The sequence below is a fragment of the Nyctereutes procyonoides genome, unplaced genomic scaffold, assembly GCF_905146905.1.
Source record: "Nyctereutes procyonoides isolate TBG_1078 unplaced genomic scaffold, NYPRO_anot_genome, whole genome shotgun sequence".
In the NCBI taxonomy this organism is placed as follows: domain Eukaryota; kingdom Metazoa; phylum Chordata; class Mammalia; order Carnivora; family Canidae; genus Nyctereutes; species Nyctereutes procyonoides.
Genome location: NW_026575131.1, coordinates 57,667,363 through 57,682,624, shown reverse-complemented (window position 1 = coordinate 57,682,624; position 15,262 = coordinate 57,667,363). Strand labels below are relative to the sequence as shown.

Below are 15,262 nucleotides of genomic sequence, written 5' to 3'. Positions count from 1 at the left end.
CCCTCCCGGCGGACCACTGATGGCCCAAGCCCTTGCCCGCCCAGCCCCGGCTGGACCCCAGGGGTAAGGGACACGGGTCCTGTCCCAGGAGTGTCCGGGGAGCGTCTCCCGGAGGCCCAGTCACCCCGGAATCATCGCAGGTGCACCACGGGAAGGTAGGATGTCCCCCCCACCCCCACACCCCATCAGGCCGATCCCTCCAGACCTCAAAGTCAACGGCCACAGGTTGGAGGTGTGGGCGGGACAGCTCAGGTGGAAACTTCCGCCCACGCAGCTGCCCCTGGGGTCGGTCAGGGCGGAGGGCTGCGCCCAGGTGATTCCACAGGGCTGGGTGGGGGATGTGGCGGCAGGTGTCAACTGAGGCAGCCGCTGAATCACAGGCTCAGTCGGGGCTGTGCGCGCTGCAGGGCGGGGGGCAAGTGCCCTGCTGCCGGGAACCCACCCTCTGGGCGCTGCCTGGCGCCCAGCCCGGAGTCCAAGGGTCGCGGCCCTGCCCTGGGGTCCCAGGAGGGGACGACACCCGGTGGGGGCTGCGGTCCGCGGCCTCCTCCCCCACGGGGCCTGCAGCGCACACGCGTAGCCAGGGCAGGGCGCCCGGCCCGAGCGAGCCGCGGCCAGGAGGGCCCGCAAGGCCAGGCCACGAGAAATAAAGGTAAACTGAGGCCCGGCGAGGGCAGAGGCTGCGGAGATCGCAGGGGGCGGCGTCTGCCCTGCGCCGCCCCCTCCTCCCATTGAGGAAAAAGCTGAATGGGAGGGGGTGGCCCCCGGAAACCCGCAGGAATGGAATCGCGGTTTCCACGGCAACGCGCCGCGAAACGGGCCTGACGTCACCGTGGGGAGGGCGCCCCGCTCGCCCCCGGCCGCGCGTCGGGGGCCCAGGCCCCGCCCAGCGGGGGGCGCCTCACTGGTGGCCGCGCCCGTCGCTCCTGCGCGCGCACCAATCACAGCGCGGCCTGGGCGTCGGGGGCGGGGCTGCGCCGGGCCGGCCGAGTGCGCAGGCGCGGCGCGGAGGCGGGCGGCCCCCTCCCTGCGGTCGCGCGTCTGCAAATTTGGGGGCGGGAGGCGCGCCGAGGGTCTGACGGCTCGGCAGCGCCCGGACGGAAGAGGGGGCGTAGCGGGGGGCGCCGCACGTGGACCCCCGCCCGGCGCCTCCGTTCGCACCCCTTCTTCCCCGTCCAGGCATTGTCTGCTGCCCCCGCCTCCTGGGCTCGGTGACGCGACCTCCGGGCTGGGGGAGCCCTGCACCCCGGGCGGGGGACAGCGCTCGGCCGAGCCGTGGCCCCACGAATAGGAGTCTGCCGAGGCTGCAAGAGGGAAGGGGTGCCCCTAGGGGGGAGAGCGTGCACGCCGGCCTGGAGACGCCGAGCAGGTGCATGGGGGCTGCGAGCTCAGCTGGGGGAGGGCAGGGCGGAGGCGAGGCCCCGAAAGGGGCGATGCCCCAAGCGTGCGGCTGCGATGGACAGTGGCCCCCGGGGAGGAGGGGCAGGAGGGGCCAGCGGAGGCGTGGCCGGGAGGCCCGAGCACGGGAAGCCGGGGCGTTGTCCGAGGGGGGCCTCCGGTTCCTAGCGGGGAGCGGGGGTGTCAAGGGGGCTGCAGGAAGCTGGAGGTTCGGAGGGGGGGAGCGAGTTTTGCTGTGACCAGGAGTCCACTGAGGGCAGGCAGCCGTCACGGGGAACAGGAGCAGGCTCCGCGGGGTGGGGAGCGCGCAGGGCCGAAGGGCGCCCCCCCAGTGCAGGGTCGGGCTGGCCGCCAAGGTGGGGGGGGGGGAGGCTGGTCTGGAGGCCTGAGGCCAGGTGGGCAGTGCTCCTGGAGGACGACACAGCCGTGGGCCAGCAGGACAAGGTCACTGGGGTCACTGTTTTCTGCTTGAGGCAGAGTCCCCGGGGGCGGCCAAATGGGTAACTGGGGCTGGCCCCACGGTTTTGGGATGCCAAAGGCCAGGATCAGGGCCTCTGGCGAGGGGCGCTGGGGACACGGCCGGGGGCGGTGCCGTCGGGGCCAGCTCCTGCACCCCCAGCACCCGGCGGGTGCCTGAGGCACAGCCGCCCCCACCGGGCCCGTGGGACCCGCCTACCTCTCCCTCTCCGGGCACCTTGGGAATGGGAGTTACCAAGCCACAGCCGAGGGTGCTGGGGCCCAGCCCAGGAGTCTTGACTCCAGCCCCACCCACGGCTGCCCAGCCCTGGGAGGGCAGGGGACTGGCAGCCTCTGGTGTGACCTGGGACAGGTGAGCAGCCCGGCCCCGGCGTGGGGGTGGGGCTGCTGTCACCTGGGGCCCTGCGCCAGTGACTGCCCTCCTGGGTCTCTGACCCTGGCTTGCTGCCTCGACTTCTCGACTTCTCTCCCCTGTGTCTGCGCCTCCTGCCTCCGGCCTGTTCTCTTTTCCTCTGGGCTTACTCATTTTCTCGGGCTCTCTCTATCTGGGTCTCTATCCCCCGGACTCCGCCCCCTCTCTGGGGGCCCCCTCCCTCACCCCCGGCACACATTCCAGCCTCCACCCCCGCCTGGCCGCCCCTCCCTGGAGCCAGCTGCTGCTGCGTCGGGTGCCCAGGATGCAGGGAGTGGGCTCAGGCTGGGTCAGAGGTCGGGGCGCGGGCAGGGGCTGTAGGGGGCACCCCCTAACTGCTCTGGAATGTGGGCGGGGCCCCTCGCAGGCCTGGGGAGCCTCGGCTCTGGGCAGCTGGCTACAGCCGAGCGGCACACGCCCCACCCCCCAGACACTGCCCACAGGCCTGTGAGAGAAGGAGCGCAAGCCCGACTCCCACATGGGGCCCCTTGCAGCCACCAGCCCGCCCTCCCGCCCACGCTCAGGAGAAGTGCACCCCTCAACAGTGAAGGGGTAGATGCGGATCCCCCCGGGAAAGCCAGGTTGCTGGCTCTGCCACACACGGCCCCCCATACGCAAACACCCGCGGACACCCACACTGGCCCCAGCTCACACCTGGATGCCACCACAACCTCAGTCAACAGTGTGACTCTCAAAACAATGGCACCCCCATTCTCACCCTGGACCGAGACCTCCCTCAAGAAAACCGCAAAATTGAAAGTCGCACCCAGCAGGGGCAGGCGCTCAGATCCTCAGAGACTTCTCACCCAAGGCAGCACCCTCCCCCAAACACAGCCCACTGCTCCGGCCACAGGCTGCCCACGAGCCCTCGGGGCCCCAGGCCCACCCGAGGGGCAGAGACCTGCTGGTCTGGGGCGGGGACAGGCAGGCTGTGCCTCCACTGCTCCATCCCCATTGAGACCCTGAAGAAAGGGACGGAAGCATCAGACCATTTTCATAAGAAAGAGCAAAGAACCCCAGGTGCCTCTTCGGGGTGCCCCTGTCCCTGGCTGACACCCCTGCGTCAGGGTGTCCTGACCCCAGGAAGTGCTGCTGCTGCGCCCACTTCTCAGATAAGCACCTGACCCCAGAGAGGGGCCCAGCAGCGCAGCAGGGCGCCGGGCCGGCACTGACCCAGGGGAGAGATGTTCCGAGCCCGGCAGCCGGGGGCACCCACGCTTGTACTGTGGGTGCCCGTGCGGGCCGCCGGCACCCGCCTCCAGCAGGCTGTCCTCTCCCAGCCCCCCGCAACTGCCAGAGGGGAAGGGGGGCGGTCTCCATTTGGGCCACTCCAGTGTTGCCGTGGAGATACCAAGACCCCAGGAAGGGGTCCCTCTGTCCCTCCTGCTGCCTGCAGGGAGCCTTTGTACCGGTGACATCTCAAGAGTGGGGCCAAGGTCAAGTGAGTGGATAGGACACTTGTGGGGGACAGCTCCTCCTCCCCCTGGGGGTGGGGGGCAGTGAGCCTCAGCCCTTGCCCAGTCTCAAAACCCTGGGGGTTGTGTCCCCAGCCCCTGCCAAGGCGAGCCGGGGGGTTGTCAGCTCACGGGCTTTGTGCCCCGCTCTGGCACTCCACGGGCATCTGCTCTATGTTGTACGACGCGCTGGGTGTGTGCTTGCCCCTCTGTGCACTTACCACCACACGTGCCTCCGTGTCCCTCGGTAGAAGCGAAGGGGTCACCGTGGGGGTCCCTGGAGCACCCCGAGTACCGCAAAGCAAACGTGCAACCCGACACAGGCCCGGATTCCCACGGGCTTCTGGCCTAACCCAGGTGGGCAACTGGGGCGCTGCCTGGCCTTGGCAGTCCCGAGATGGGAGCCTGGGCAGGGGCAGAGGAGCGGCGGCCTCCACATTCCCGGGCCTCCACCCACGGGGGCCCCACCAGGGCCCCCCACCCCCGGTCCTGCACACTGTCCTGGGCTGTGGAGCCCCTGTCCTAGGAACAGGAGGGCTGCTGGCACCAGGTGCACTCCCGTTAGCTCACGGGGTGGCGAACAGCTGAGTTTCCTGGGTTCACCGTTGGTGGCCACCTGGGGCCTCCTGAAGACCTCGACGGCCCCCACCTCCTCCTGCAGGTAGGAATAGGGTGGGGGGCGGTGTAACTCTCCTGCGGGGTTCTGGCCTCCCGCAGCTGTCCTGTGCCCTGGGAGACCCTGGCCACTGCCGACACGTAGCGCTTGTGCCCACCCCAGGAGGCATGAGTCACGCCACCAACCACAGCCACAGAGGCTCTGTCGCAGGTCACACACACCCAGCCTGTCTGTGACTGATCCCACATCCACATCCCTCGTGCACACGCTTTGGGGTCTGTGTAGAAGCCCCTTGCGTCCTTGCACTTGGAGCGCCACGCAGACATGTTTTCGAGGGCGCACACACATGCACGCGTACGTGTGCCTGCCATGCACACACTTCCATATCCTGGCGCGCACAGCCCCACTTTGGCGTCCACACAAGCACAGTCCCCAGCAGCCCTTGTGTCTGTTTACCCACGACTCCCCAGCTCGCCCGCACACATGTGCACCACACCTGGCAACGCGCACACTCATCCGGGCTCCGCTTCCCCCACCCTGGCTCTGGGCCCTCCGGCTTTGGACCGGGCGGGCCGGCGTCGCTGCCAGGCCGGCCCCAGTGCGCGCCCCCGCCGGGAGGCCGCCAGGTGCACCGGCCCGGCCCCCGCCCCGCCACCGGGAGGGGGCGATAATTACGCGGCCCGAGGGTTCCCCCCCACACACGCGCCTTTCATCCCGGCCAACGCCCGTCCGGGGCCCAGACGCTCATTACCGCCTCCCGCCCGGTCATTAGCCAGGGTCGGGGGAGGACCCGGCGTCCAGGGGCCCGGCCGGCGGGAGGGCGCGGGGGGCGCCGGGCGGGGCCGCCCTGCGAGAGACGTGGCTCGACCCGGAGCGCGCCGGCCGGGACGTCCCGGCCTAATCCCCGTCCCGCCGGGCAGGCGGCGAGCGCGGCGCGTCCAGGCCGCGAATAGCAGCCTCTCCCGGGCCCGCGGCTATTTTGAGCCCCATCCTCCCCATCCTCCCCAAGCACCCCCGCCTCCCACCCGTCCCGGCGCGCTGGGCTGCGGCGCAGGGTCGGCCCTGGGGGCGGGACAGGACCCCGTCCCACGCTGGAGCGCGCGGCGGGACCCGAGCCCCCGGCTGGTGACAGCGAGGCCGCAGCGCCCCCTCGTGTCCGCGGGGAGAGCGGGGCGCCGCGGTCGCGGCCGCGATGGAGGGGAGGTGGTTCCAGACCCCTGAGAGCGCCCCACGCGCACCCACAGGCGCAGGGCACCCCAGGGACCGCAGGTAGGGACACAGGCAAGGCGCCAGACACGCAAGCACAGGTTTGCACACAATGCCCCGAGCAGACGCACCTGGCGACAGGTGCCCCCAGGTCGGGGTCCTTTCTGTGAGGGGACCCCGGGACAGCCGTGGGCACGCTCGGAGGCCGGGACCCAGCTCCGGGCCCCGGGATCGTAGTAAACGTTTAATCAGCGTGTGCTGGCGGGATGAGGGAATGAATGAAGGGGCAGAGCGAGCGCTTCGCAAAACCAGGGGAAGCCGCCTGGGAAGTGCGAGCCGCGGCGGCGGGGCCGGGGTGCTGCTGGGCCACCAGCTGCAGGGGCGGCGGGCTGGGCCGGAGCTCGGAGCCACGGGCGGACTCTGCCCGAGCACACGGGAGGGGGAGGGTGGCGGGGAGGCGCTCCGGGGCGCTTACCTGGCCCCAGCTCACCTCCGGCTGCACCGCCCACCCCCCACGCCCCCGCGGCTTCGGGAGGCACAGGGAGCTGGGAGCTGAGGTCTCTTTCGGCTCCTTTTAATAACCACCCTGCGTGAGAGGCTGACGCAGCAGCAGGCCGCCTGTGACGGGGAGTCGTAAGGGAGGGGTGGCACGGGGTGGTGAGGTGCAGAGGGGGTGGCCGTGAGTCATGAGCTGCTCTGGGGGAGGGGGCTCCTGAGCTCAGGCCATCCCACTGATCCGGTCACTGGAGACCGTGTGTGTGCCTGTGCCTTTCTTTGTCAGCCAGACCCCCCTGGGGTGGGAGTAAGTCTGAAGTCTCTGGTGGGCCTGGAGGTCTCTATTCCCAAACACCCCCAAGTCTTCGGCATAGGGTCTGCCCTCTGCACACTTTCTAGAGCAGGACTCCGGCGTGCAGAACCCTCCTGCACTCGTTTTTTCCACCCCACAGAGGGGTTCCAGGGCCACGGGAGGCGACGTAAACCAAAGCCTGCACAGCGAGGGCAGATGGTGGCCTTGGGACTCCCCGGGAGCAATCGTGGGAGTCAGGGTCCCCACAAAGCTGCTTCTCCTGATACCAGAGATCTTGGAAACCCCAAACAGAAAAAAGCCACAGGGGAAGGAGAGAGCATGGCTCGCCCCACTGTGGGTACTGAGTCTGTTAGCGAGCACAGCTGTGTGCGGGCAGCAGGCAGGGGCACCTGCTGAAGGGGAGGCCAAGGGTGAGACGAATGTTGGGGCGCAGTGCTGGCCCCAGGGCTGAGGTTGGGTGCCCAGAGTGGGGTCCGCCTGCTGTCTAGAGCTGGAAAGCACAGAAGTGTGTGTCTAGGTGAGTGTGGGGTGTGAGCACCACACCAAGCCCGGAGAAGTCAGGGTCGGGGTGGAAATGAGGTGTAGGTGCTGGTGGAGGCTTGTAGGCAAAGCAGGCTGCATCAAATTGGGGTGCCCCAGAGTTGGCGAATACTGGGGTCCATGCACGTGGGGTTGTCTCAGTCATGGGGTCTGCGTGGGCCTCGAGGCCGACGACACGAAGTGGTGTGTTCAGGAGCCTGAAGGTCGGTGATGTGCGCAAGTCTATCAGAATGCTGTTGGGGTCCGGGGGACTGACAGCGGGGGGCTCCGGCGGGGCTTGGCGGCGACTGCCGGGGCACAGCACAGGTCGGAGTTGGAGCAGCACCAGGGGAATCTCCGTCAGGTTTGGGCCCGCAGCAGCCAGAGGCCCCCTTTGTTCCCCGCCGCGGGCCTGGAGGGGAGCTGGGGGCGGGCGTGCGGAAGTGGGTCAGCCCCGCCCCGCCGCGCGCCGGCCCCGCCCCCTAGGCGCGGGCAGGGCGCGTGCCCGCCAATTAGCGCTCCCGGCGGCCGCGAGCGCGCGAGGGGGGGCGGAGCCAGGACAGGCCCAGCCCCCGACTCATGAATATGAAGTGCAGCTGCGGCTGCCCAGCCCACGGATTGGCTGGCGCGGGGCAGGGGGCGGGGACCCGCGGCGGCGTACATAAGGCCGGGCGCTCGGCGGCCCCCCCCTCACTCGCGCGTTAGGAGGCTTGGCTCGTTGCGCTGCGCCTTGTTCCCGCCTGCGTCAGGGACCTTCCCGACTCAGTGGTGAGGGCCCTGGCGGCGCCGGTTCCGCGGGCCCGGGGCGGCGAGCGGCCTGCGGCCGGCCGGAGGAGGCGGGACGGCGGCGGCACGCCCCTGGGAGGGGGCGGTGCCGGGGCGGGCCCGGGGTGGAGTCCGCCCCGCCGGCGGCGGATGGGCAGCGGGACACCGGGCCAAGCTGTGTCCGGAGGGCGTCCGTCTTTCCCTCGGGTCTGGCCCTCCGCGAGCGGGACGCCACCGCAAAATGGCGGCTGCGAGCGCGAGGCTGCGCCCAGCGAAATGGCGGGAGTGCCGGGTGCCCGGATGGAGTGGCGCAGGGCGTGCGCGGGGCGCATGCGCGCGGCGGTGGGCGGGGCCGCATTGCGTGGCCTGGGCCGCCGCTCCCGGTTCCCCGCTGCAGTCGCGCGAGGGCAGCGCAGTTCCGGCGCCCTCCGAGTCCCCCGAGCTAGGACCCGAGTGGCGCAGTCCGCAGTGCGCTCTGGCCCGTTTCCGGAGCTCTCCGGCGCGGCCTCCCCCAGCCCGTAAAGAGTCGGCCCGAGTTGGCACCCGCCCCACGTGCCGGGCTCCAGGTCGAGGCCCCGCGCTGCCCCCCGCCCCGCGCCCGGTGCCCAGCCACCCAGCCCTCACAGGCGCCCTACACTGTGGACCAAGCACTTGCCCCTCCCCGCCCCGGTGGTCAGGTTGGGGTCTAGGCCCCTGCTCACGAAGGGGGACACCCGATGTGTGCCCAGCCGGTGACGGAGGCCGACGCCTGCCGTACACGTCCCTGCGGCCGTCGGCCTGGCTGAAGCTGCGGGGCCCCACGGCCAGGGCGGCACTGAAGAGCGCTGCAGAGCCGGGCCCCGCCCTCGGGGAGCCCCCAGTGTGGGGGCGGAGCTGGGCCATGCAGAGCAGGGGCAAGAGGTGGGGGGGGGGCAGAGAGGGCGTGCCAGCCTTCCCCCAGCAAGCCTGCGTCCTTTCTGCGAGGGGCTGCGGGGACCGGACGGGGTCGGGGACAGGGACGGGCGGTGAAGCCCCCGGAGGATCTCAGTGAGGATTTCAACAGTGTTTGCCGCAGGCCGCCATGGCGTCAGATGAAGGCAAGCTCTTCGTTGGAGGGCTCAGTTTTGACACCAATGAGCAGTCGCTGGAGCAGGTTTTCTCAAAATACGGACAGATCTCTGAAGGTGAGGCTGGTGCTGGGCTGGGGGCGGCGCAGGCTGCCCGTGGGGAGGACTGGGTGCAGACTGCAGATCTCTCCTGTGCAGTGGTGGTCGTGAAAGACCGGGAGACCCAGCGATCACGGGGCTTCGGGTTCGTCACCTTTGAGAACATCGACGACGCCAAGGATGCCATGATGGCCATGAACGGGAAGGTGAGGGGCTGCTGCTGTGAGGTGCAGGAGGTCCGGGTTTGCAGTGCGGGAACCCCACATCCCTGAGGGAGGGCATGCAAATCCCAACCCGTGTAAATCTCTGGTTTCCAGTCTGTGGACGGGCGACAGATCCGGGTAGACCAGGCTGGGAAGTCGTCTGACAACCGATCCCGTGGGTATCGAGGCGGCTCTGCTGGGGGCCGTGGCTTCTTCCGAGGGGGCCGGGGCCGGGGCCGTGGATTCTCCAGAGGTGAGTGCTATGCTCAGGGCCTGTGACCTTTAGGGACATGGTGGGGACATGGCTGGTAGCCACAGTGCTCACTCCTTGTCCCTCTCTGCAGGAGGAGGGGACCGAGGCTATGGGGGTAGCCGGTTTGAGTCCAGGAGTGGGGGCTATGGAGGCTCCAGAGACTACTACAGCAGGTGACGGCCAAGGTCCTGCCCAGGGTGTGCGGGAGGCTTCTCGCTGGATGCCGGCGCAGGGCAAGGCGGCTCTGTTGTCGCAGCTGGTGTGAGTAGCTTAAAGTGTCTTTCTTGCAGCCGGAGTCAAGGTGGTGGCTATGGTGACCGGAGCTCGGGCGGGTCCTACAGAGACAGCTACGACAGTTATGGTAAGTCACGCTCCAAGGGCACCGTGCTGCCGGGGCTTTTGGTGGGAGCTCAGTAAGCCTTGGCGCCCTCCTTGAGCGATGCTCAGACTTTGTCATTGTGCTGGCCCGTAAGGGACAAGATTGCCCTCTCGGTCTCTGTGCCAGCAGCGGTTTCTACCACCAAACGTAAAGGCAAAAGCAGACTGACAAAGAAGGAAAGGGAGAGTGAGGGCCCCCCCTGAGCAGCCAGCATCAGTGCATGTGCGGCGGCCGGCCCGCCGCCCTGCCCTCCGCTGTTGGGGGGGGTTGGTTACTCCCCAGGCTGCGGGGCCAAGCCCTCTAGGTCTGGACCCGGGCGTGGAATGCTGCATCTTGTCGCGTGCTTCAGTGCCTTTACACTGTACCTGCTTCTTGTTCTCAGCTACACACAACGAGTAAAAATCCTTCCTGCTCAAGATCGTCCTTCCAATGGCTGTATATTTAAAGATTTTGGGAGCTTCGCTGAATCGTTAATGTGTAGTGAACACACCTCCTTGTACCCCACTTTTGTAGTCTTATCGGTTCTGATCTTGTCAAACACAGCCTGACTGCTTCTGACCCCCAGATGGCCTCATTACTAGACTTTTCTTTTTAAAGAAGCGCTGTTTTTAAAGGTTTTAAAAACGTTTTGAAGAGCACTTCAGATTTTCCTTTTTTGTTTTTACCATGAGCCATAAGTTTTTTAGGAAATCATTGGGGGTTGTGTGGGTTTTGGTTTTGGTTGTGTTGCCTTTTTTGTTTCTCTTTTTAGTGGGGTCAGGCCCGTGAAGTTGGGTGCCCCAATTCACTTCTCTTAAGATTGAACGGACTCTGAATCCGCTTTTTGTCAGAAGCTGAGCAAGCTGTGGCTTTTTTCCAACTCTGTGTAACGTTTCTGAGTGTAGCGTGGTAGGACCCATCCTGGGGCAGTAGTAGCAGAGGTGCCCTGGCTGCCCTGGGCCTGGCCTGTGCAGGCCTTCTGTGCTGTGTATGACCCACAGTAGACTTGCAGACGTCCCCTCAAGAGGTTCTTGAAAATGTTTATTTATATTGTCCTTTTTTACTGGAAGACGTATGCATATCCCATTGATGTTGTATTTGAAGTGGTTAAGGAATTCTTGTACGCAGTTTTCTTTGGCTTTACGAAGCCGATTAAAAGACCGTCTGAAATGAACCTTGCTCTGACAATTTCCCTTTCATTGCACAACACACTCCCTGCTACGGGTTCGAGGCAGTTGGAACTGAGCAGAGAGCAGTTTGAGAAGGCGGTCTGCCGGTCCTGCCTGAGGCCCTTGGAGAGCTAGACAGGGAAGGCAGGATAGACGGACGCTTGCCGGGCCCCTTGTGACAGCCGACTGCCATTGGTCCCGGTCAGGTGAGAAGGTGGGTGACGGGGTGGGCAGCTTAGCAGGGGCGGTGGACACTCGGGCACGTGACGCTGACCCGGACCGCCTTAGTTCAGAAGTCGGCCAGAGAGTGGACAGCAGGCAGTGTCCCTGGGCGACCACAGGATGACCGGCTCGTTAGCTAGCTCTGCTGTTGCTTTACAAGTTCTGAGCTTTCACCGCTAGCCTATGGAAGCTGCAGCCCCTCGGAGGACAGAAGTGTTGTGCGCCCAACAGAAACCTCTGAGACGCAAGCTGCTCCCTTGGCTAGCTCATATGTGGAAATAGCCCTGTAATTCGAGGTAACTCCTTTTGCTCGTGTCCGCATCCCTCCTCTTGTCAAGAGCTCATTTGAAAGTAAAGTTATGTACCTGGGGAATGTTCCTTTGACTGTTTTTCCTTTTCCATTTTTCTTTTTTTTTTCCTTTTTTTTTTTTTTGTTGTTTTTTGTTTTTTAAATCAAGCTAGCACTAAAGTCAGACCTCGGCCGTTGGCCTTTCCCCGCCTGCAGCCAGGCGAGCGGCCTGGGCAGTCACGCCTCAAGAGTAGTTTCGATCCATAAGCAGGATTGGAGACCACCGAACGCCCTGCCTTTTGGAACTTTTGTTCATCAATTGACCGTCTTTTCCAGACCTCCTTACCTCAGGCTCCTCACTAGCTTTCTCTGATGTCTGTTGCCGCCATGAGTTTTTCCCAGAGCCCACACTCTTCTCTAAGCAGCTCCATCCCAATTGGGTAGCTGGCTCTGCTTAAGGGTGGAACGTGGCCTGGCCCATCTGAAAGGCGCAGGCCCACCCTGGGCACGCCAGCCTGGGACGGGGCCTCTGCCAGGATGGCCCCGATGACTAGCTTGAGACCCTCCTAGGAGCTGTGGATGGTTTCAGGGGAGGTGGGGAGGGGCAGACACGAGCTGTGGCTGGGACACTGGGCGTAACGCTTCTTTGCTTTGGCAGGTTGAAGGGAAGCCAGTGTGACTTGGAAGGGTGGCCAGAGAGCAGTGATGACCTGGGGTCCCTGTCCCAGGAGGAACTTCAGCTGGAAGCAAGAGCCAGAGGCACGGCTATCTGTCCTCACTATGTTACCTGTAAGTGCTATCATGGGGTGGATGCTTTGAGGCCCTTTGGCCCTGACAGTGCCTGGCCCACCTGGTGGGTTCTCCTTTCCTGGTCTCCTGCTCTACTGTGACACCAGCTGGAGGCTGCGTTCTGGGGCCCCCTGCCGGTACCAGCTCTCCTTTACGCCCCCCCCCCTGCTTCTTGTCTTCCAGCAGGTACTTCACTGGGGAGGCTGAGGTGCCCGGATTCACGATGCTCCGGGAGGACAGGTGTGTGGCAGTTGGCGCCACACGTATCTGGTTCTCCCCCTGGTTCTCCCCCTTGTTGGTAGCAGGACCTGGAAGTTGGATTTGAATAAAGGGCTGGTGTGTCCACACAGAAGTCTGAGTTTGGCTTGGGGTGCGACCGTGGGGTGTTTGGGGTGGGGAGTTGTCTGCTAGAGAAGGCCTCTCTCTGGCCTCTGCTCAGGGCACAAGCTGGACCCAAGCCAGGACCACCTGGTCACTTTGTTGTCTCCTTGGGCAGCGGTTGTAGGTTTTGACGGGCAGTGAGGCCGAGAGATGGTGGTGGACCCCAGGCCGCCTCATGTCAGGTGGGCACCTCTCGTCCAGGGTCTTGGCAGAGTGCCCCCCAGTCTCCCATCTTGTGTTGACTGAGCTTGCGTTCTGGGTTGGTTGCCTCCTGCCCGGTTCTGGGGTGCAGAGCATTGGGGCTGACCCTTGGTTGGGATGCCTTAGTCCTGGGCCACTCCCCTCCACTCTCAGTAGGGCGGGGAGGGTGGTGGCGGCGGCAGGGAGCCCCGAGTCCTCCCACAGGTGGGGGCGGCCCCTGCGGAGAGCCAGATGCTCCCCACTAGCTGGACAGCCCCTCTTCCAGGGGGAGGAGAGCGGGGGGAGCACTCCGCGCGGGCTGGGGCTGCAGGCCGCGCGGCCTCGGAGTCCACCGTGCTAGCCACCGGGAGGAGCGGAGGGCGCCCGGCGGCCGCGGTCCGCGGGCAGGGAAGGCCCGGGGTGCGCGCGCAGCCGGCGGCCGCAGCGCCTGTGGGCCCCGCCCGGAAGCGCCCGAGGATCCGCTCGGCGGGGGCGGGGCTCCGCGAGCGCTAGGCCCCGCCCCCGCGGGCCATTGGCCGGGGCCGCCCCCGCGCCGCTGAGTGACGGGCGCGGGGGGCGGGGCGCAGGCTCCGCTTCCGCCGGGCCATGGGGCCGCGCGTGCTGCCGCCGCCGCCGCTGCTGCCGCTGCTGCTGTCGGCGCTGCTGTGCGGGGCCCAGGAGGCCGCGCCCCCGTCGCCGCGCCCCGTGCAGGCCACGCTGTCGCCATCGCCCGCCGTGACGAACGGGAGCCAGCCGGGCCCGCCGCACAACAGCACGCACGCGCGGCCGCCGGCCTCGCCGGGCTCCTCGGTGCTGCGCTTCTTCTACGTGCTCACGGGCCTCAGCGGCCTGGCCGCGCTCTACTTCCTCATCCGGGCGTTCAGGTGCGGCCGGCGGCGGCCAGTCCTCGCGCGCCTCCCGCCTCACGTGTCGGCGCCGGGCCCCGCCCCCGGAGCGCCGTGGCCGGGCGGGGGGACCCCGGGGCGCGGCCCCTCCCTCGGGTCGGCGGCCCCGCGTCACCCCGCGCAGGCCGCGCGCCGCCTCGGTTCTGCGGGGCCCGGGGAGGGGCCGGAGCGGCGCCGGGGTCGCTGGCGCGGAGGGCGCGGAGGGCGCGGAGGGCGCGGAGGGCGCGGGCGGCTGGGACGGCCGGGGGGGGGGGGCGCTGCCCGCGGGGAGCCGGCGGGGTGGCCGGACCCCGACGCCGGCCCTGAGCTCGCCTCGGCCCGCCTGCAGGTTGAAGAAGCCGCAGCGGAGGAGGTACGGCCTCCTGGCCAACACCGACGACCCCACGGACATGGCGTCGCTGGACAGCGACGAGGAGATCGTCTTCGAGACCCGGAATCTGAGATGGTAGCGCGGCCCTCGCCGCAGGCTCCCGGGGACCGGGCTTGTCGCGGGGAGGGGGCCGCCAGCCCCCGAGGCCTGCCCCGGCCGACCCGGAGGCCAGGATGAGTGTCGGGGACAGCGTCGTGGGGCCGCCGACGGGCGGGCTCGGGCTCCGGCCCTGTGCCCCGGCGGGGAGGAGGCTCGGAGGCAGCAGCGGCCCGAGCAGTCGCGAGCCGCCCTCCGGGACAGGGCGCAGGCTCGGAGGCCGGGACGCCGGGACGCCGGGACACCGGGCGGGGCGCTGCTCTGACCTGCCGGCCGGGGGGGGGGGGGGGGGAGGGGTGGGGGGGGACGGCGCTGGTGCCATCCGGGAACCCCCTGCCTGGCGGCGGCCTGGTGGGGCCCCGCGGCCCCGGGGCTGGGGAGGGGGGCCTGGCGGACTCTAGGGGACGCCGGACAGCGGAGGTCTCTGCTGGTCACTGGCAGGGGGAGCCCCGCGGGGGACCGCGGGGTCTCACCCCCCCTTCACCCCCAGATGCTCCGGTCCCGGAGGCGGCCTTTCCAGAAGCCCCAGGGAGAGGACAAGAGGCCGAACGGGCTCCCGGGGCGTGCGGCACCCCGCTGATCCTCCTGCTGGCTTCGCTGCAGACTCCCAGACGCCGCCTGGCCCTTCACCCTGACGCCGCCCTGCAGGATGCTGCGTGCAAATCAGAGGCGCCGGGAGCCTCAGCGGGCCTCAGAGACTGGGGGACTGTGGCCTGGGTCACGCCACTTCTGTGGGGGACGGGGCGGGCCGAGGGACCTGTCTGGGAGCTGTCTGGGAGCTGTCCCGCTGTGCTGGCGACAATAAAGGCAGCAGTGGCTCGGTAGCTGGACCTCAACTCCGCACAGGCCCCACCCGGTGCGCCGACCCACAGGCGGTGGGGTGGGTGCGCCACAGAGCAGGGCTCCACCTGTGCCTCGGTCTCCCATCTGTGACCAAGCCGGGCTTCCCTGGGCTTGTCCCTGGCTGCCCCAGGGGTCCAGTGAGGAACCCCCAAGATAGACGGGGAGCTGGGGAAGCCCTGGCCTCACCCGCCCAGATAGAGGCCTTGCCGGCCTGCGCCCCAAGGCCCAGGGGAGCTCCTGCGTTTGCCGGTCAAAGCCCACGTACAGGGGCTCCGTCCCTGGAGCCCCTCCAGGCCGCGCCCCCCGGTGTCCCTGCCCGACCCTGCTCACCACCCGGCACCTGGGGGTGTTTCCCACGGAGCTCTGGGGCAGTAGTGGAGGGGGGCCAGAGCTTCCTGTGCTCC

At 67.8% G+C, this 15,262-nt stretch overlaps 2 protein-coding genes across 6 annotated transcripts; both read left to right on the top strand.

The window, feature by feature from the left end:
• The first annotated feature begins 7,563 nt into the window (after nt 1-7,563).
• CIRBP (cold inducible RNA binding protein) lies at nt 7,564-12,442 on the top strand. 4 transcript variants are annotated; one of them, XM_055343095.1, is made up of 8 exons: nt 7,564-7,658; nt 8,710-8,818; nt 8,900-9,006; nt 9,118-9,256; nt 9,348-9,429; nt 9,547-9,617; nt 11,953-12,083; nt 12,267-12,442. In XM_055343095.1, the coding sequence occupies exons 2-7, from the start codon at nt 8,716-8,718 to the stop codon at nt 11,955-11,957; spliced, it is 507 nt and encodes a 168-aa protein (XP_055199070.1). In that variant the 5' UTR covers nt 7,564-7,658; nt 8,710-8,715; the 3' UTR covers nt 11,958-12,083; nt 12,267-12,442. The 4 variants fall into 4 exon arrangements, with proteins under 4 accessions (XP_055199070.1, XP_055199069.1, XP_055199068.1 ...); XM_055343094.1 differs by lacking the exons at nt 11,953-12,083; nt 12,267-12,442 and adding an exon at nt 10,018-10,788; XM_055343093.1 differs by lacking the exons at nt 11,953-12,083; nt 12,267-12,442 and having other exon boundaries at nt 9,547-10,788.
• Nucleotides 12,443-13,249: 807 nt separating this feature from the next.
• On the top strand, nt 13,250-14,839 carry FAM174C (family with sequence similarity 174 member C). 2 transcript variants are annotated; one of them, XM_055343058.1, is made up of 3 exons: nt 13,250-13,528; nt 13,878-13,994; nt 14,506-14,839. In XM_055343058.1, coding segments are annotated over exons 1-3 (396 nt in total). In that variant the 5' UTR covers nt 13,250; the 3' UTR covers nt 14,507-14,839. The 2 variants fall into 2 exon arrangements, with proteins under 2 accessions (XP_055199033.1, XP_055199032.1); XM_055343057.1 differs by lacking the exon at nt 14,506-14,839 and having other exon boundaries at nt 13,878-14,275.
• Nucleotides 14,840-15,262: the final 423 nt, after the last annotated feature.